Source organism: Anguilla rostrata, chromosome 11 (genome assembly GCF_018555375.3).
Source record: "Anguilla rostrata isolate EN2019 chromosome 11, ASM1855537v3, whole genome shotgun sequence".
Lineage (NCBI taxonomy): Eukaryota > Metazoa > Chordata > Actinopteri > Anguilliformes > Anguillidae > Anguilla > Anguilla rostrata.
Window position 1 is genome coordinate 21,905,199 of NC_057943.1, and position 22,035 is coordinate 21,927,233.

The 22,035-nt window shown below is 43.7% G+C and overlaps 1 protein-coding gene across 3 annotated transcripts in view; it reads right to left on the reverse strand.

Annotated features, from left to right (window-relative positions):
• The window catches only part of uba7 (ubiquitin-like modifier activating enzyme 7), a 61,640-nt gene that overhangs the window by 32,654 nt on the left and 6,951 nt on the right, over nucleotides 1-22,035 (reverse strand). For all 3 annotated transcript variants that reach the window (XM_064298747.1, XM_064298746.1, XM_064298745.1), the window contains exons 11-22: nucleotides 21,429-21,542; nucleotides 21,101-21,181; nucleotides 20,215-20,370; nucleotides 19,013-19,178; nucleotides 18,077-18,273; nucleotides 16,545-16,609; nucleotides 13,302-13,497; nucleotides 10,931-11,005; nucleotides 9,454-9,643; nucleotides 9,200-9,291; nucleotides 7,959-8,051; nucleotides 6,596-6,787 (exon numbers count right to left, since the gene is read on the reverse strand). In XM_064298747.1, coding sequence (XP_064154817.1) covers nucleotides 6,596-6,787; nucleotides 7,959-8,051; nucleotides 9,200-9,291; nucleotides 9,454-9,643; nucleotides 10,931-11,005; nucleotides 13,302-13,497; nucleotides 16,545-16,609; nucleotides 18,077-18,273; nucleotides 19,013-19,178; nucleotides 20,215-20,370; nucleotides 21,101-21,181; nucleotides 21,429-21,542 — 1,617 coding nt within the window. The remainder of the gene's footprint in view (nucleotides 1-6,595; nucleotides 6,788-7,958; nucleotides 8,052-9,199; nucleotides 9,292-9,453; nucleotides 9,644-10,930; nucleotides 11,006-13,301; nucleotides 13,498-16,544; nucleotides 16,610-18,076; nucleotides 18,274-19,012; nucleotides 19,179-20,214; nucleotides 20,371-21,100; nucleotides 21,182-21,428; nucleotides 21,543-22,035) is intronic.

Consider the following 22,035-nt stretch of genomic DNA (forward strand, 5'->3'; position numbering starts at 1 on the left):
GAATAGCTTAAATTAGGTTATTTTTCTTTTGTCCATATTTTTGTAGATCTTTAAGGAAGCATACACTGGAAATTTCATATTTTAGGAAACAGCTGTTTAAAGGAAGCCCACCCTGCATCAAACACATCAACAAAAATGTTTTTTAAAGTCGCTAAGGGAAACAGAATTAAACAACTTTGAGTTGGACCCATATTCCCATGCAAACCAGGGACAAAGCATCATGGAATACAGATCCTCTACCCTCTTGTTTATGAGGGTCAAACTCTTCTCTAGAGAGGTTACTATAGAGGCAACTGGGTCACTTGATTCCTCATTCTCACCACTAACAGCCTGCAATTAATCAAACTTTACCCAAATGCACCACCAGGGACCTCAAGTACACACAGAGCAGCACAGCCTTGATCTCCAGCCAGACATAGGTCTCCATGGCATAGTAATGCACTGACCCGAAGCTGGTGTCTTTCAAATCAGCCTTTACCTTTTGTCCCAAAATGCAGTTAATATATATTCAATTTAGGGAGAGTCAATATATTTATATTCTTGACGTATTTTTGAGTTTAATGAAGCACGCCAATGATATCAATGTTATGAAAGCACTGACTCTTTTACAAATTAATAAATTGCCATTTAAAACATGTATAATACATTGCAATATGCATTGACAAAAGTATAAAATAATGTCTTCAAATATTTTACAAAATATACTAATTATTGCTGCTTTGGTTTCAGTGGGATGAATCTGAATATGAGTCTCTCTATTTGTCAGACTTCATGGTATTATAGAACTACAGTATATTTTTTTGTATATTGTATGCCAATGTATTCTGTTACTTTGTGGTCAACTACCCAAAAAAGAAAGTTCTCTGCACCTAAGTAACGGCTTGATTCTATGTGTACAGGCTGAGTGGGAGGGTGCATTGCGAGGGTGCATTCTATGTGCACGGCCTGAGTAGGAGTGTGCATTGAGACTGGGGGCAGACGTATTACGTAACTCCTACTAAGTATTATGTAAGTCCTACAAAGCATAGTCAAAGCGTAAAATCCTCATGAAGAATGGCCAGTTCGTCTCGCTGAGTTCTCAGCCTGGTGTGTGTTGGGATATTAAGGTCCAGAGCTACGTCACAGAAGAAAATAACACTTCCTACTCAGGCTACAGAGTTGGCCCTGGGAGGAGAAACTAGTGTGCAAGAATTTCCTTGCCGCCAACTCAAATATGGTCGGGCCCACAAAGAGATCGAACTCCACAAAGGAGACAGGAGGTTGTGGGATATAATGAGTCAGCATGACGTCCATATCTGTGCAGCAGACTCACAGGTGGTGAGAAGCTCATCTAAACAGTTTACAGTGACGGCTGAAGCTGAATCAGTGGCATCTTCCACATCATCCGTGCACTTAATTTCCAAGTGACTTTCTTCCTGTTTGGTCTTAGATATTTTGTACTGCTTGGGGATTACTACCATAGATTTTTTTTTTTTTTTGCTTTTTCATTCAGTATCCACAGACATAACACAAGTACATGTCCTGAATATGTTTGCTCTTCTTAAAGTATGTTGTTGATAAAAGAAAAGGGGAGGCACTGAAGAAAGAATGCCTTTGCAAATTGATCAATTTAATACAGATAATCTGATAATGAGAACATACTGTACATACACAGTGCACATCTGATGAATGGCGATTGAGGACTCTGGTGAATGGTGACTCAGGCAAGAGTCATGATGTCTGAGCTAGAGCCGCCAAAGCTTTCTAAGCCACTGAGAAGAGACTGAGAGGTGACCCCGGCTGTGCTGCTTGCATGTGCCCCTCCTGACTCCGCACAGCGAGTCCCCATTATCACTCAGGACAAGACTCTGATCCCCTGAGTGGCAGTAACCCTGGGGCCAGCGGCGCCGTGACCAGACGCCACCGACACTTAAAAACACCCAGCTCCGATCAGGTCGCCTGCCTGTAACCCGAGAGCCTTATTAGTGTTTATGTAGGCCCGCGTTGAAAGTGTTCTTAGCTCATTAGGCTTTCCCTGCTGCCCCGAGAGTTTCACAGAAAAGGCATTAAATGCTCGGAGTCACTCAGCCGAAAACCAAGAAGCAGTCACCGCGCCGTTCCTTAAAACAACAGGGCAGGAAGCCCGTCCATCGGAGTCTCACCAGGAACTCTTCGGTGCGCTGGTCTCATCTGAAGGAGGCCTTTCTTTCGTATTTAATATCAAATTTAAGGGAGATTAAACAGCTGCAGCCAGCACATGCTTCAAAAGCACACTAATAAAATCTCTAGTAATCCTCCAGGAAATTTAGTCTGATCAAAATAAAGTCAATGCTCAGTGTGGCGTAAGGCCAACTAATCTAGAAACACCTTTGTGTGTGTGCCCTAGTCTGAGCCAGGCTTTTATTTTTCTTCAAGGAAACTGCATAGCCCCTATCAGGCAGAGATTTGCCAAATTATATTTTATGAATAAGTACTAAGTACAGAAAATATAGCCATGTAATCTGTATGGCTGCAGTCAGTAGACAGAGAAACCTCACATAACATTACTTCTGTACCTACACCATATGGCCAAAAGTATGTGGACACCTGACATCCAACATCGCATCCAAAATTATGGATGTTAATATGGAGATGGTCCAGCTTTTGCTGCTATAACAACTTCTACTCTTCTGGGAAGGCTTAATACTAGATGTTGGAGCATTGCTGCAGGGATTTGCTTTCATTCAGTCAGAGGGGCATTAGTAAGGTCAGGTACTGATTAGGCAATTTGGCCTGGCTCGCAGTTGGCTTTCCAATTGATCCCAAAGGTGTTGGATGGGGTTGAAGTCAGGGCCCTGTGTAGGCCAGACAACCCATCTCGACAAAACCGTTTTTATATGGACCTCACTGTGTGCCCGGGTTCAATGTCATGCTGAAACGAGAAAGGGCCATCCCTGAACTTCTGCCACAAAGTTGGAAGCACAGAATCTTCTAGAATGATCTAGATTTGCCTTTGCTGGAACTGAGGGGCCTTGTCCAAACCTTGAAACACTGCTTCAGACCAAGGGGTGTCCAGAAACTTTTGATCATTCACATAGTGTCCATCATTCAGATTACTGTCCCATATACAACAGTCATCATTGCTATAGATACAGCACACTAATATTACTGCTAGATATCATTCACATTCACTGTAGATTACACTCATATACAACACTTCAGGCAACGTATGAGGCCCCAAAACAGGCACTGTACATAAATTGCCCAGTGCATCTCATTATGAATAGCAGGAAAATAATGAAATGTGCTTCTACTTTTCCTAACCTACAAATACAGTACATCATCTCAGTCTCAGCATGTGCTCAGACTACAGGTGAAGTATACCAACCAGCTCTCCTGTTACATCTTTCATGCCACTTCTCCATCTGGTCAGACAGCTTGCTCAGCCCTCACCTCAATTAAGGAGCACACCCCCAAATACTCCCCAGAGTAACCTGAGACAGGCTTCTTTCCATATGGGCTGCTTCCCTGACCCGAGCCTCTACGTCTGATCCTAAGAGTGGACTCTTAGGATCACTCTTCATATACTGTGCTCTTTATACATAACAAAATATGGATCATAGAATTCTAGTGGTCCATGTTAAAGGCTACTCATCATGCTAATCAGTAATCATAAGTCACTGGCTTTTCCAATGATCTGTAATCATTTTTAAGAAAAAAAAAAAGAGTATTGAATGCTGACATTCTAGAAATGAGATCACGTCTGTGCCTCTATAAAGCGAGGGTTCTGTAGGAGTGCTCAGAGCATTGGGCAACTCTAAAATGAGAATACGAGCTGACTAAGTGAGGTCATTACTCAGCCAGCATTGGGCAGATCAGGTAATCCGCTGGGTTTTGCCGTCAGGTAGAGATTTGGTAATGCTACACCCACCCACACAAACTCCAGCCTGCAGCGGTACTTACGAAATCTCAGGTCTTTATAGATGAGTGGTAGCTCCAAGTCTACAGCAAGAAAAGAGCTACTCTTTGAAGTGAACAGCTCAATAACCCAACATTTCCTTTCAGTCATCATATAAACTTGGGTCAGTTGTGCATGTCTGTTATGCGCACTATAAAGAAAATAACTATACAAGTAAATCTCCAAAGCATGAATTTTGCAAGGGCAGTTTGAGGTGGTGGCTCAGCAGTTAATGAGGTAATGCCAACCAGACCATTCACCTGGGGAGACCCCATCACCCCTCTCTGCCCTCCCCTCCTCTGGGCCCCACACACACCCAGCAGCCTGGGTGGGGTCACAGGGTAAAGTGACTTCTACCCAAGGGGCTAATCAGCAAGAAGACCAGTGAAACAATCTGGCTTAGCTTACAAACTGATTGCAGCTGAATCTACCATGGCAATAGTACCGGGAACCTTGACAGATCCTTCTGTTTTCTGCCATAAATCTCTTCCCCCCATCCCATCTCTTCTCCCCCCTCTCTCTCTCGTTACTCTGGTTTTATTGTGTTTTTACTTATTTATTTTATTTATTGATTTTACCTTTGTCTTACTGGTGGTCTGTTTTCTGATGGTTTTATTGTTTAATATAGTTTTTATTGTGACTGCATTTGTTGCTTTTAAAATCTTTTTCGGCTTTTTTGTCCCTTTTTTAGTGCCTTTTAGAAACAATGCAATGAAATGAATGAAAGTTACTGCTTATTTATTTGTTTCTGCAATTATATTTTGTGTGATATTCAAATAAATAGGACATACAAATCAAATCTCTCTCTCTCTCTCTCAAATTCTCTCTCTCTCTAAACTTCTCCTTATCTCAAACAGTCACTTCTCCTTTAAGTTAAATTCAATTCAGTACAAAATGTTGTACTGGCATGGCTTCACAAAGTATGGCCAAAGCTTTCCATATAAATTAGAAAAGCCATCCATAAAACCAGGGTAAAGAAATGATCTAATCACTTCAATTCGTTGTTCAGTCCAGTCCAGGGCAGAACCTCTTAATCTCTGTCATTTTTCTGGCAGAAAATGATGGAGCTAGACATTTTTTTCCAACTTGGACGAAAAAGTTTACATAAGCAGTGTCCAAGAGCAATTACGGAGCACCGATTCGTATCTCTCATCTCAAAGGCTGATAATGACTGGCTGAGGTTGCTCTGGTCGGAGAATCAAAACACTTCCAAAGACAAGGTCAGCTTTCCCCCCTTCAGACCACCCCACCCCCTCCTCCGCACACACATCCTCACAGACGAACCCAGGGTCCCTCCCCCTCCTGCCCTGGCTGCATCCTGACCGGTGACATCAAAACAGGGGCCGACATCAGCGTACGGCTCGGACATGCCGCCAGGCCCCGCACAGACACCTCCAGGGATGTGCTTTAGATTAGGAAGCCAGGAGGAGAACATATGTCGAGAGGAGACGGCGGGGCCCATTTTGGGGCTCGTGGCAAAGACAAAGATGATGACATGTGGATTGGTGTGAAATGGACTGCCTTCCCTCCTGGCCTGCTCTGACTTTGCTCTGTCAGCAGGTCTGGGGTTATTTATCATGCAGCAGTGAACAAGCGCAGCACTGATGAGGGTCTTGGACTAAGACAGTGGCACACTGCCTCACAGGTGAGTGTGTGCCGTCCATGCACCCCACACAAAAGAGCAAAGCCAGTGCGCATGTGCAGAAGCTATTCAGGATCCTGTAGCATCCCCCCGCATACCTCCCACCCAAACCTGAGCTCCAGTGCTTTTGAAGTGATAGAAATAGCCAATTAGGGGCCAGGTTTTTTTCTGTAATAGCTGACCTTAAATGATTTAAAGACGCAAATATAAGAATTCTGTCTATCGAAATGAATTAACCACTCTTCGTTGTTACAAAAAAAAAAACAACCCATTAATAACCCATTAATAATTCATAAAACATTTGAAATTAATTGTTCACAGGGCCTACAGTCCGTGAAGTACTGAAGGATAGTGTGCACCCACCCACCCAACTTTTTTGAAACATGTTACCTATTTTAAAAGGCCAAATATATCTTTTCAAACAAATATTCGTAAAACTAAAGAAAATGAATGAAAGAGACGCAGTAAATGAGACCTCAGAAAGAAATTACATCAGTATCAGCCGTATAAAAACATTAAGCACTGCCTTGAACACACCCATCCCAGCTCAGGGCAGCCCAGCAGCCATGATATACAATAACAGTAAATCATCTCATAAGCAAGCAGACTATGCCATCCCTCAACAGCCAAAAAATAATGGCTAGTTTCTTTTACTTTGCAGCAGCTAATGGATGGATCCTTTTGGATACCTCCTTCTTCTGGACTTACACTTGTGAGCATTTATCTTGAATGCATCTGTATGGTGATAGTAACACAGTACACCTCCATGAACATTTCATATACAGAGTGCTCCCACACACACGCACACAGACAAAAATAAACTAAGCATATTAACACACTCCACACAAACAGTTTCGTAACCGACAGCAGTGCTCCCAAGATCTAAAAAATGGCCTTCTTCCAGGATAGAACAAAGGACAAATATGTATGAGTAACTAGTCTCCAGCAACCTACACCCTAGCAGTACTGATGTGTGCCTTGCCTGATTGGTCTACAGAGTCCATCATTCTATAAGCACTAGTCAGGCTGTTACTCACATAGTATGTGGGGGCTCTGAAGGGCTCAGACATGACGTAGTGCTGGACGGCCATGTTGATGTAGGCCGAGCGGAAGGACCTTATGTTTCTGTGACCCTGAACCACCTTGTACAGCTCCAAACACATGAGACCTGCCACCGCCGCCGTTGTTGTAGCGATGGCTGGGATGATCCTGCCGGCAATCAGCTTGCTCTGGGGAGGGGAAAGGGTGAGGACGGAGGAGAGGAGAGAGTGGGTGAAGAGGTGGGGAGAGGAAGGTAGAGGATAGGAGGTGTGAGGGTTTGGGAGGAAACCAAAGATATGTGACGACACATTGAAAAGATGACAAGTTGAAAAGACAGGAGAAGAAAGAAGAGGAGGTACCAGAAAGGGAGAACAGTGGAAAGTCAGTAGCTTCGCAGAAAGATGAATCACATTGTTCTCACATTTCTGAAACCATGTCACAAGCCATCTGCCTGAAAGGTACTATGTGAATCCAACCAACCAGACAATCCATGGGTTGGATTTAAACATATATTTCAGCATTGCAGTCACAAAAATATGGCAAACATAGTTTTATCATTTTGGTTTTATTTAATCTACCTAAAGGCTGAATACTGGCTTGCAGTGGTTCCATTGGATTGGGAGGGACCTGCACACCTCATGCACATATGCACACATACACACCCCTTCCCTAAATCATTCCCCCCTTAAGTTCGGCCTGCATGTTCAGCCCTTTTCTGTACCTTCAACAATCTCCCTGAAACACACACCTAACCATCCTGGAGCCAATCATATGGAGATGCTCTCTACTCCCTATTTTTTCTAGAACCTAAGGGTGGGCAAATCTCTATAAGTCCTCTGACCCCCCCCCATCATCACATCTCCACATCAACAAGTAGCTGCATGATAGCTTATTCTCCCTCCAAGGCACTCCCTGCAGTCTCCTCCCCCTCACCTGCCTGCCTGCTCTACACAAGGCTCAAGTAACAAGCCTACACAACAGCTAAAGTACTGTGATTAGTTCAGCTTTTACACAAAGGTCAGGTCCCTGGAAGGCAGGTGTGTGCAGGTTTAAAAACACAGCCTGAGGACGAAGGAGGGGGCAGCCAGCAAAAAACTTTCTAGAGTGAGAGGTGCCAGGCTTTTTAGGCGACATTTTCAGCAACGCTCCTTTCCTCTTGATTGACACAAGCTCAAATGTTTATTCAAGATCTCCTTTTGCTGCAGGCTACAAAACTGAGCTGTATCGTCTCCGTGCAAGAGCAAGCTCTGACAGAACATTTTATAGGCACACACACACACAGTGGCACACAGAGATTTCAGATGGGTACAACCATTCTGTCGCACGCAAGCCTACAACGATGGGAGTGAGGATTCCCACCTTGTGCCAGTCAGCAGGGGGGATATCATAGTTCTCAGCCCTCAGGTTCGACGCTGCAACAATGAAGTCCATGTGGAAATTGGTGTCATCATCCTGCAGGGACAGTTCAAAAGTATAGACAGATATGTATTGTTTAAGTTAGTACTAATACTTTTGCTCTCCCCTACATAATCACACAACACATCGACTGATGAAAGGACTCCTTTAAAGATTCCTACTGTACAGTGCTGTAGTGGTAACTGTATCATCTCAAGGAGGCAATTTTGTTAAAGACTGAACAGGTCATCCAGACAGGCCATAAACCTTGTATGTCAGGAATCTTTTTTTTAAAAATTTCATTCATTGTTAAACGGTAATACCTTTAACAAGAACCTGTCCAAGTCCAAGGTTTTAAGGAATGATTAAGAGTTCAAAAGCTAAACGAGAAGGGACCATTGTGGTTTTGTCACTTTAATTTTGATAACGCATCAACTGTTCACGCACCACCATTGTTTCCAAAAATCTAATTTCCTTCTCTAAATGACATAATGTATGAGGTCACGCCTCAGACATGCGGCACAACAAAGACGGCGGGGGTGACTGCTGGCGTATGGTGGCCGGCGGACATGTCAGGTGACCCACGTGGGCAACCTGACTCTGCTTAAATCCCTCTGGACACAGGTAGGGTGGGGGGAGGGGGGGCTGACTCACATCCCAGGGGACACCTGAGGAGGCAGCTTCTGACTTCACCATCACCCCCCACCCCCCCCAAAAAAAAAAAATAACCCCACAACTCATCCACTACTTAACTGCCTTTTATTCATTCTTAGATAGAGAGAGACAGAGAGTGACAGAGGGGCAGGGGTAGGAGACTGCTATAGCAGGGCCACTATTCAAAGTGCTGGGGGGCACGCCACTTCAAAGAGCTGGAGCTGCAGGAGGACCACATAACTAGGTAAGGACAGTGAACACAGGAATGGCTCATTGAAGAAGGCCCTTGTGCATTTCAAAGTCTCTCCTGGGGCTTGAAGCACTTTTTACAATGAGCTTACTATAGACGTTTTTAAAAAGGGAGCACAGCATGGTGACGCCAACATGCGAGGGCTTAAAATGAATGACACAGTGTATCTCTGTGCCCTAACGGAAGTACTGCCGCTGGTGAGGCCCCACGCAGCCAGGGGTCACTAGACTCCAGGCGGCCGCTCGGCGGCCCGACCGCTCAAGTGTCACCCTGGACGCATGCAGAGCGACCGCGCCGTCACCTTCTCAAATTCAGCCGGATGCATCCTGAAGGAGTTCTTCTGTTCTGGGCGTGAAGAAAGCCTCCCTTTCAGACGCTCCAGCAAGTCCTCGTCTGGGGGCAGGTATAAGGACAGACAGGCAGACAGACAGAGAGAATGGTCACCATCGCAGGCTGTGGAGCTGTGGAACACCACTGTGCCACCATTTCAAGCTGGAAGCCAGTGAGTCAGGCCATAGAGAGGCCTTTTGAGTGTCGTGCTGCATCTCTCCTCACCCACATCTCCCTTGTCATTTTCCATTTCCTGGTCAGTGGTATGGATCTTCACTCCGGATCTTGGCGTGAAGTTGGGAATCTGGACTTGCTGCAGGGCCTTCCCTATAGCTGTGCGATCTCGCGTACCCTCAATCCCGTAGATCTGAGCGTAGAGGTTAGCCGCTGCTACGATGTAGTCCATATGGGTGGTCTGTGCGACCAGGAAACACAGCACAAACAGTGAATTACCCTCTACCTCGCAACAGTCAAAACCAGACCCAGAGTAATATAAACAATTACATTACATGAAGTGAACCCAAACAGAGCACCCATCCTTAGCCTCTTTAGGCACCATGTTAGGTATACAACTGTCAGTTTCATGGAGGGAATATGAATGCGTACTTCCAGATCTGACCAGGTGTGTTTTTGCGTAAAGACAACATAACCAAATTATATTCAATACAAAAAATATTGCTGCTCCTATTATGGGCATGATGATTGTGCCAGAGAGATGGGCAAGAAGTAAATGAAAATCAGATCATACAACCCTGGAACAGTGCTACTTTTGAGGATGGTCTTTATTCTTGAAAAGCTTGATTGTTTTCCCTTTGATTTAAGCAATAAATCATGCATAGCAAAACACCAGGCACATTCCTGGGTATGAGCAGTCCTTCTGAGGTGGAATGTAAAATAAAAGCCTAAACTTAAAGCAAATATTTGAGGTTTTTGGTTTGTCCCTTGCAATTTATCAACAAGTAGCGATTTCTATTCAGCCATGTAAAAAACTTAATGTGCTGTACATCACAGCTGGCCACACTGACTGGCACCATTGTCTTATTGGAGGGAACACTTGAACATTACCAGAGTAAGCCTCAATGATGGGTGGGGGTGGGGGTAGGGTTGGGATGGAAGTAAACCATTAATATGTTTTTAAAAATGATACAGCTTAATAAGCTTAATTCATCTTATTCGCTGACAGCATGTATGCCAGCATTCTCATGTGTAAACATAACTGAGTGGCAGGACAAAGCAAACAAACGTATTATAATGTTGTGGTATTGTGGGCCAACCTGTCAAATTCCTATAAATGTAGTTCCTGCCATTTCTTTGCCATCTCACATGACACAGACAGGCTCAGACTTGGAGTAGGTCAGCGTGCCAAAGGCAGCACAGAGAAGAGTAGGGTGGGGCACTGCAGCTGCAGGACAATCCATACCGTCTTTCACATTCAAAAAACTCACCTTCCCTCATTCAGGAGCGTTTAGGGTTAAAAGGTCCTTTTGTTTGGGTGGGGAGGGCGTTAGATTTTATCCACCTCATTCTTTTACAGCAGGTAAGATGTTCCCATGCTGATGGGAATGCTTCAGTATACCAGGACAGCGGAGGGAGCAGTTAACAGCTGAGCTGAGATAATTGCATTTTGATCTTTGTTGGTGATTGTTCTTGGGATAAGGCAATGTTATAAACTGATGTATAGCTGTAATCACATTATACTCACATTGTTGGGGTCAAATGTCAAAGGATGGGGACATCTCTTTTGGCCTGACCAGAAGGGCAAGCCAGAGCTTGTCATCTAAAAGGAGAGAGAGAGAGAGAGAGAGAGAGAGAGAGAGAGAGAGAGAGAGATAACACCGATACTTCTTAATTCTGTGTTACGCAAAATGTATTGCCAGGAATCAGGAATCCATTAAGATTATTTCCCCAAAAATGAATTCCCCATTCTGAGGCATGACTACTCAGCCAGTACCCAAACATATCTAATGCGCTCGATAAAAATAAGAAAACTCAGGCACACTAGAAAACACTGAAGTCCGTGGTGCATTTCTGCACAAACTGCCCTCAAAAAGGCACAAGGCTAATGCATTTCATGGAGCTGATAGCTGGTGAAAGACACTGGAGAAAAGGCCACCCAGGGGTTCTAACATTCCCCCAACTAACATATTCACCTCACATCACAACCTCAGTTGTCAGTCTATTTAAAAATATGTATTCATACAAAATATTTTTTATTTTTTTATTTTAAGTCTGATGCCCAACATTATGATATAACTCAAAAAGGGTGTGTACATGAGAACTGAACCAACAAATTGAACGAAAAAGGTACATAGATAAGACCTATTTCAGACAGTGTTTTCAATGCATTGGCTATATTTGTGTACATTTGATGCCACTGTGAAACTTCCCCAGAAACTGATTCAGATGGCTGTCCTAAATCAGGCAGTGGGGGAGGACAAAAAAACTTTTCCGAGAGGGAACACAGCCAACAAGCAGGAGTGATACACAAGCACGAGCCTGTACTTTTTTCTTTGTGATGCAGAGCGTGTGTTCTTTGGAACAATTTTAACAACTACGCACGGTTCTGCTTTGTACAGCTGTAAGATTTCAAGCAGAATACAGGAACAGACATGCACATTATGCTGATTTTATGGCACCTTTCCTGTATCATTATCTTATTGTGCTTTCCTATCAGACTTGCATTTTTAAATAAAGCACATTTTCTGTTCATTTTGCATTTCATTACTACAATATCCAGGAAAGAGTTCATGTTTGTCTTCAGCATTTTCTATGGACAGGAATGCAAGGCATATCAGTTTTTTCCTTTTATTCCTAATATGATGAATAAGGCTTACAGTAATGTTAATGGAATGCCATTTTGGTCAGGGGTGGCTTTGTCTTGGCCTACATTATACACTGGAGCTTTACTGCACAATCTGAACCTGATCGTCTGGTCAAAGCAGGCCAAGCCCATTTTCATATTCATATCAGGGATACTGTTAACAGCTGTGTATTTTCAGACAAAATACACACATAATATGTTGCATATACTCTAAATATATACATTGCAATTCATTTTGATTACTTATTGGACCATGCACAGATAAGAATAAATAAATGAACCAAAATTCCAACAAGTAATTCCAAGAAATTTTCCAGACAAACTGCAGAACTACTCAACTTGGTGTTCAGATAAAAGGTTACATTCCAGATTGCTGGGTGTGTTATTTAGCCAGTTAGAAAATATTGGAATGTAGGAAGTTCTACTTCAGAACTAATTTTCTTTTTTTGCATTGTTCCATGAAAAAGCAATTTAGAAAAATTGAGTAACAAAGGGTGTAAAGTCTCTGTGCAACTTTGCTTCAATTATGATGCTTGTTTGCCAATAGAACAAGACATCACAAGATACTTGTACGGTATACTCAGAATATTGATGCCTCAGTGTCTTTCAAAACAGGGTGCCTTCACCAGGCCATGAAAAAAATTAACTGTGCACCGACATAGACAATGGTGCAACCTGGTGGCCATAAACAGAACAGCTTCCATGGAAATTACCCTATAACCCTAACCCTTGTAGAGTATTTATTCCTTTATGTCTTACTGGGCACATTAATGACTATGTATACAGAGAAAAGTATACTCCATAAATGTCAGTGCACTGCCACCAGGAAACTTCTGAGCGATGTATATAGTTGAGCAACTTGCTTTTAATTCACTGATATATCCTATTCTCTGATGTGTCCTATTAAATCCATGCTTGTGTCGACAGTGTTCATGGATTCCACAGAATAGCATTCTTAAAAAAAGCATGTTAAAAAAATATCACCCAGAGAGGGATTGCTTCAGTTGGGCCATTGCTACACAGAAACCTTTCAGGGCAACTGAGCACCTGAAATCTGCCTGCATGACATACAGGTATCACAGAGTTAAAAGAAGTTCCAACAGGCTGTATGTTCTTTAGATGATGCATGTTCTCGCATGAGCACCCTCCTGAGCTGAGGCAGTAATGTTGCAGTAGTGGGACTGACCTAAGATTCCACCTGGGCATTTTTATAGAATAACAGAAAACATTGATCAAAGATTTTCAGCATTACCTGTTCACTGGGGAAGCAGTGCAAGAGCTGCCGGATGTCGTTGTTGTAGAGGGTCTCCCATTTACGACGGGCCCACCCCACGCAGTCCTCCCAGCCCCCTGGACGCTGATCCTCAATGCTTTGGCACAGCCCTTGCAGGATCTCCAGAGCCTCTGCCTCCCCCCTTTCCAGGGTGCGCTGCAGGAAGCCGTCATCACTGAGGGAGAGAGGGGGAGAGTAACGGCCAGCCTGAACCATATGGCGGTGGACACAGAGTTAGCACACATTTAGCGCTTTAGCGATGCTGCATATACATTCACTGGTCTAAGAATGTTGATAACCGGGTCTGACACTATGGGTCATGTAACACATGTGGATGCACTAGCATTCTCATTTGTAATATAATTTAATGTAAGACAGATGTGTGATCGTCAGGCTGCTGCAGTGGCTATGCTGCCTTCTCCAAGCACATCTGGAAAACCCACGTTTTTAGGAGGTCACTTCACTGTTGTCATGGTGCCTTTCTATTCTCCCCTCAACCCTGAGCTTCAACACAGGCTTTGAGATAGGAAGACAAGACACAGAGCTGGCAACTGTCCCATCAATGTTTTAACAGAGCAGAGATGGTCAGAACTAATCACTAGCAGTACAATCATGTGTTGACTGGACCATGTGCATATAAAACATTACCCAAAAACCATGACTTTGAAACAGAGACAAACAAAAGCACCTCGCTCTTGTCCCAATGCTAATAAGCTCATTGGACACAAGAATGCAGGAAGCAGCTATTCTTTTAAACAGAGCTCCCCATTAGAACAAAACAACAATGAGTTAGGATGCCGTTATGGGCGTGTGTCTCTACAGCACAGAGAGATGTGCCCTTTTCTCCTCTCATGTCCGGGCCAAGCGGGGAATTAATAAAACCACGCTGCCTGCTGTTTAATCGCCAGCCATCCCGCCGGAGGTGAGGGGTCAGAGAATCCCAGCAGAGGTCTCCGAGCATCTGAAGACTTGCAGGAAGCGGGCATCGCTGCAGAGGCTACAGTGCGGAGCCCCTGGACAGTCTCATACGCTCATCCAGATCCTGAGCATGCTCAGAGACCGCTCTGTAAACACTCAGGCTCTATTTTAAAGTGGTTGGAAAAGAGGGGGGAGGGCAAAGCTAAAGTACGAGCAGACATTTAGACTCGAAGGCTTAAACAGGAAGTGAGGTTGTGGCTCGGGTCACGGGTTAGCTACTCTTCTCAGGGTCCCCCTAAGCCCCCCTGATGAGACGAATGATAGACCCCCTCTTCATATGAAGCAGATTTGGGCAGCCTTTCGAACACAGAGAAGTTTCTCACTGCCATTACTCTTTCTGTCTAAAGGTGTACTGGGGGAGTTGGGGCAGGGGGCTTCAGGAAAATCAAAGGGTGAAGGTGATGGAGAGTCGCATCAAAGGGGTTGGGATCGAAATGTGAACTCTGCACATGGGGACGAGGGGTGAAGGTTGACACGGTGGCCATCACAGCAAGCGCCTCTGTCCTCCGAGAGAACGACAGCCAACTTCAGACGCTCCACTCCAGAATCAAGTGCACGCAATGACAGCAACGGAATCTTGGGTCAAACAGACAGCCATCTACTTTCAGGGCATTGAAGACTAAGGGCTTCTCTTCTCTGGGGAAGCATAAATGAGAAGCCGTGGATGACGTGAGTCATGCCTGTGAACTAAAGTCTCCTCTGAGTGTTGAATGTCCATTGCATGAAGGCATGAAAGTTGCTGCATGAATCCAGCCCATCAGAACTCCAGCTCATCACATCAGTACCGTATTACATTTTAAAACTGAGACTGTGAGGTGTGATCCAGTGGACATGGGTGGAATTTTAGGCACGGCACAGCTAAGGGTTAAATGCAGGTAAAAGAGAATTCAGGAGAGCGGGGCATAAAATATTGGGTAGAGACATTGGGCCGAGCTGTTAGAACCTGCACACGCGTCCCCTCCTCAGGGGAGACTCTATAGCCTTCAGAGGCGTATGTTGAATAGATACGCCCTGATCCCATCTCTGAGCTATCCAGTTATCTCTCTCCCCGGGGGCTCTCCTGTCTTTTTCAAGGGCTTATATTTAATCTCAGGAAGATATATTACGCCTATGAAAACAATTACATTCCATAAATCAAACCTGCTTCACTTTGGAACTATATATAGGCACAGTTCTGCCCAGTCAGCCTGTGATGGAGGAGGAAAAAGGGCTTGAGGAGTCCTTTTCTGCATGGTGGGGATATAGTAGCTGAGTTACCATGGAAACAACTCAGACGTGGTCATCGCCAGGTGAGAGGCTTTGCCAAGGGCAGTATGATACACTCATGGTGTATCACAACAGACAATACACATCACAACAGCAGTATCACAATATAAAATTAGATTTAAAATTGTAAATGTCTTTTTTTTCCACAGGTACTGTACTCTGTGGAAGGTCATGGAGAGTTTTTTAATTAAAAACATTCACACAAAGTTAGTCCTGTGGCTGTTTTCCTCTTTTCCACTTTTGTGGCAGCTCATGATGCTAATGAGTGAGAAGCTCTGAGGCCCACATGAAGGAGAGGCTCCCAGTGGGGGACAGTATTTACCCAGAAGCTCCCCCTCCTAGCCTCAGGTAGCTGAGTAAGTGCCAGATGTCTATTTTACCTAAGTCAATTAGCAACTATATTTTACCATCTTCCTTCTGTCGGGCTAACTGCTTAATTCCATTAGCATAAGATACTAGACAAAGAGAAATGAGAGCAGGAGGAGCAAAGGGTTAAGGATCATAGGTCTGGCTCTGTTGTTTCCTTAACTGGTGGATGCCATTTTTTCTTTCATTCTATGTCACTATGGATTACAGGGCTCTGCTAAAACAGGGTGGCAGTGCAGTATAATGGGTAAGAAACAGGGCTAGAACACTGCCACTACCCTTGAGCAAGGTACTTAACCTGCACTGGTTCACTATATACTCAGCTGTATAAATGGATGCAATGTAAATGCTGTGATAATGTTGTGTAAGTTGCACTGGATAAGAGACTCTGCTAAAAATGGCTACAATAATGTAACAAATGAAAGTAATGTAATTTAATTTAATGAAGTGGTAGGGTGGTAGGGTGAGGGTAGTAGGGTGCAGGGCTGTATGAGGGTGGTAGGGTGAGGGTGGTAGGGTGCAGGGCTGCATGAGGGCAGTAGGGTGCAGGGTTTATGAGGGCGGTAGGGTGAGTGTGGTAGGGTGCAGGACCCATATGCAGAAGACACTTACTCCAGGTACTGGTTCACATTTTCAGCTTGCTGCTTGAAGAGTCCCTCAAACTGGTCTCTGGCCCACTGAAAAGACAGATGATTACATCAGCATGTGGAACCACATCCTTGAGCTCTCTCTGAACTTCCTGGCCATTCTCATTTTCCACCTCCACATCCTAAAGCACTGCTTCCTTCATTAACTCAGAGAAAGGGGCGAGCACGAACACAATAAGAAAAACTTGGTTCAGTGTGAAAATGCTGTTGAACGATTTAACAATGTCGTACTGGTTTATCAATATTGAACCTTGAAATTGGTCCAGCTGGCTCAGCTATTGGGAGTGAAGTCTACTCTGGAGAAGCTACCTACTACCTACTGCCTAGAGTCACTGTGAAAACTGCTATTAAAACAGTTTAGCAATATTCTCTAGATTTCTTTACATATTTTCACAGTAAAATATCTAAGCCACCTTAGATATTTTACTGTTTTTTAAAATATGTAAAAAATATACATAAGATAAAAATAGCAATGGGGATCTGCAAAGCAATGAAAGGTAGTTAAACTGTTCATTGCAAAACAAGGAAATAAGCTGGTTGGCAGTAGTCATGTGATATGCTGCTCTGATGAGGTGTGAACTGTGTCTGGTAAGAGTTGTGAATGCCACGCCGATTCTTATGCAATTACACCCTGAGTGTCCACACTTAGTCATAGGCATCTGGCTGAAAAGCGATTAGGTTCAATCTAATACCTAAAGAAACATAAAAAGATTCTTCGCAAAACTAAAAAAATAATAATAATAATAAAAAAATTTAAAAAACAGCTGACATTCAGTTTGACTGTTTTCCAAGAGTCTGGTCATCTCCTGAGAGAAACCCTGAGCAGGCACTTCAAAAGCACTCCAACATTCCAGAAGCACCAATAGTTATGAAAACCCTGAATGAGAGATTGTGAAGGCCGTTTCTCTTTCCACTGAGTGAACCTGGAGAGAGAGGTATCTGGAAGGCTGTGCCTTTCTCAGAAGGAGTGCAGTCTCACTGTAGCTCTGCTATTAACAGATACCACCTGTGCCACAGCTGGCCCCCATTTCCTGCCTGTGCGACAGGACCCCCCAGCCCACAGCGCCCCGCGGGCGTCTGGGAAAGATCAGGCGCCCTGGGACACAGAACAGCACACTGACCAGCCACACTCCTTGGTGCGGACAGATGCACGGACATGTACAACATGGGACAAACTGCTGCTGAATGTCACAGATACACACAGCCAGAGTCACATGACATTATAGACAGACAGACAGACACATACAACACAAATAGAGATGGATCTCAAAGGTTCCCATGTCCCCAGAAGTGAGTTGTAAGTCTGTGTCTGTATAATAGATTAATGATTAGTAATACACACTGATAAAATTACATTTGCTTGCGTATGTGCACATTTATGAGTGTGAGCATGTTTATGTATGTGAGTGTGTATTCATGTGTATATGAGTGCGACAGTGTGTATGCATGTGAGTATGAATCAGCAGAGAGGACAGTACATCACTATATAATTCAGACCTGCAGTGTGTGCTCAATGCGGTAGGGAAAGTTCTTCAGGGTACAGAGTGGAATCTCTTTCTCAGACCCCGGCTTGGCCGGCCCGTACGATTCTGTCAGGAAGGGTACGACAACCAGTGTGTGGCCCTTGCTTCCTAGTGTGCCACCTTCCAGCATAGGCTTCTGATGCATGACACACCGTCCGTCCAGATAGACTCCTGAGGGACACACCGACATAGCACTGTCACTGTCAAAGCTATTAAGGCAGAGGTGTCCAATTTTACCAAAAAAGGGCTGGCACTAAGACACCTGATTCAACGTATCCAGGTCTTGATTGAAGACCATGATTAGTATAATAGTTAAATCAAGTGTTATAGTGCTGGAATGAAGCAAAAACACAAACCCACACCGGACCTTTTTGGCTACATTTGGATGCTGTTGTTTCATCATTCCTGAAATCCTTACATGAGAGGGTGAGCTGTTACAAATTTATAGTTATGTGAAAAACTGAGAAATTTTTAGGTCAAAATGCTTTGTGACACATTATACAGAAATAATGCAAATGGATCATGTCACATGGAAAACCAGACTCATCTGAGGAGCATTCATTGGTATCAGCTTATGTGAATTCTTAGCACATGGCTAATTCACCAGAACCTCCCATAAAGCAACATTTATATCAAGCATCACTTGCCTGACATGCCAATATCTGGCATAGAAAATATTTCAAATAATTTTTCCTTGTGGGCACATTAAATGAACTAAAATGTTGACGTATTTTCTGATTGTCCAGTTGAACCTTGGGTATTCCACAATACCCGCTGGGCTGCCACATACAGTATCTCCATAATCGGTTACATAACAGGGGTAGAGCGGGGGACAGCAGGCAGAGAACGAGGCCCGTCGCAGCGGTGCCACAGAGGATAGCACAGGGGGTCAGAGTGGACCGGTACTGACTCGCTTCCACATTATCCAGGGCCGCCGCCACTCCGTCCAGATCGGAGAAGAACTGGTGCCCGTAGACCACCTCGCTGCCTGGGTCCACTCGGTTCTGGTGCGCCGTGATCTGCATGGAGGGGTTAATGCCCACGGTCGCCCTCGCGGCCACCTCCGATTTCAGCATCTGGGCGAAGGAAGAGAGGCCATGAGGAGTGAGAAAAAGGAAACAGGAAATGGGGAGGAGTGGAGGAAGAGAAAGAGAGCACAGAAAAGCGAGGATGACAGAAGGTAAACAAAGATATAGTAAAAAGGATAGGGAGAATCGAGAGAAAATTAGAACACAAGAGCAGAGAGTGAAGGGAGGGACTAAACAGAACAGAGACTAAATGAGAGTGAAAGATGGTGGGGGGAGACTGAGACAAAAAGGGGGGGGGAGACCAAGACAGAAAGAGAGAGGGGTAGAAGAGAAAGGGCAGACAAGGCAGTCCAAATGCAAATATTTATTCAGCAGCACAGGAAGTCAGTGAACACATTTACCAGCTGGTTATTGGTGATAATGTAATAAAGACCATATACTGAGGAGCAAAGTTTTCCATGACCTTATAAATGCATTCTTGGACAAATTTAGCTGTTATATCAACGGGAGTGCTTCTATTAAATTTTTTATTTTTTGCTTTTGGTTTTCTCACAGTAGCCCTGAAACTGAATCCCATTAAAGTGGAATATTGGGCAGTGGCTGTGTGGAGGCCTGTGCGTGTAATGGCCATACAGCAGGGAATGGATGGAATGAAAGTCAGAGAGCTAGAAGAAAGGCATCCGAGTCATAAATTCATCAGGGTTGCTACTTTCCAAACAGGACACACATGGCCAGCAGACACGGCCATAAATGGCAGACCTCCATCGCTCAGGTAAGTCAGGGGTCAGTGTCCAGTAGTAACAGTGCACACAAAGGCAATAACAGCCAACTCTTGCAATGTGAGACACCAGGAAAATTAACCTCAGTCCATTATCAGTGACCTCTGACCCCTCCACTTAGGCAGGTCAAGCAAGCGATAGAGGAATAAGAGAAGTGCAATGCAATGATCCCTGTCATGAGGGAGTCTCAACAATAATCCCCAGCAAAAGAACCACAATGTAAGGCTAGCATAGGGTTATCATTTGTGACACTGTATCCCCAGTGATTGACACAGCAGAAGAATTTTTTTGTTTTGTTTTCTTACTCCAATGTCTTGGGGCCTGAATAGAAACTGTCTATTCAGATTTGACCGCTCAATGGAATCCATGTCCGTGACAGTGATGTGCCCGCCCTCTCCAGCACCCAGACCAATCAATGCAAAGTTCTTCAGCAGTTCGCAGCCAATGGCACCTGCCCCTACCTAAACAAAGGTCACAATGAGAAATGACAGGGGTTAATTTGTAAATTCAGTCAATCGCAACAACCATGCAGTAGCAGCGACAAAAATTGAAAACGGAAACTGGTGTCAATAATCACATAATAATCACATCGCACAGGACACACAGCAATATTATGAGAATATCTAAATGCTGAGATGACCAAAAGAATAGAATAATTAGAAGCATTATTAAACTTTATGACTCTCAACAGTAGACTAATTAAAGTATTTTTCATGCAATGTTGATATGTCACATTCACACTTTTAATCAAAAAGGTAATTCAACACTCAAAAATAGCAACACTTTGTACCAATAAATAAGTTAATAGATTTTCATGAACTTAAAGGAATTTCGAGCAGATTTGACAAACATCAAATCTTTTAACACTAATTGAACTAAAGATGATAAAAGATGTTAGGAGTGTGTTTACACTGTTGAATTCATGGACACATTTAGCTGTTATATAACTAAATATAAGAATGGAGGAAATTCAGTGAGAGCTTAGTAGTGCTGGCTGCTCATTATATGCCCTGGATCAAGCGTCAACAGGAAATACCACCTGAATCTGAACCATTTCCTGTATGTGTCATTATCAAAACTAGCTGTCAGTAGTGGAAAACTGAGACATCGCACTGGTGTTCTGCCACGGATTATGGTTCATTGTAATGCAGACAGCATCCTCTGCTGGTGACATTGTAGGCATACACTCACCAGGAAGTACTTCTGCATGGCCAGTTTCTCCTGGAAGGCTTTTCCAAACACTGCTATCTGTCCATCGTACCGGCTGTCTCTCTGCATATAAGGGTGAGATTAATTCTGCAGAGTAAATTATTCAGAAAAACTAACAATGCACCGTATACCGTTAAACAGGTTTCACTCAATCTAAATTCCAAAATGCTTGATTAACTTGCAATACAGTTATAACCAATCATAGCTGAGCATCACTGCTCACCACCGATCCTGGAACTGGTCAGGACATATCGAGCGGAAAATGTATTTGCTTATGGACAGGTATGACGCTAGGTTCTCAGGCACTCACAGGTTCACAGGCCTCTTCAGTTAGGACCTGTGCTTGTTCGTCCTCTTCAGGCAGGCACTCCAGAGCATCGAAGTACAGCCACTGCTGCAGAGGAGTGAACTTCCTACTGCAGGCCTGGAGAGAAAATTGGCAGGAAGCGTATTTTTTAAAAATACGTTTTGGTATCCCTGTGATTAGTGCAGCCTTTATAACATTACATTCATTTTAATGTTATTAAATTTATTAAATATTACATTTAACATCTATTATAACAGCACTGCGGCCATGATAACAGCACTAAGCCTTCTCCTTGAATGTTTGATAAGCTTGGAAAACACATTTTTTCATCCCTCTTTTGATACCATACATGTTGATGGTGTACATGGCCAAAAAGTAGCATTTTGGTTTCATCTGTCCATAGTTCCTGGTTACAGTCATAATTACAGTGATTTTTGGAAAATCTAGATGGTTGAATTAATTAGGTGCTTTAAGCAATGGCTTATTCATGCAACCTTTCCAAAGAGGGGCCATTTTATGGTTCATTTTGAGACTTGAACTAAACTCTGAAGTTCTTTAACTGTGATTGTTTGGTTATTATTTGTCTCTGTAATTATCTTCCTCACTGTAC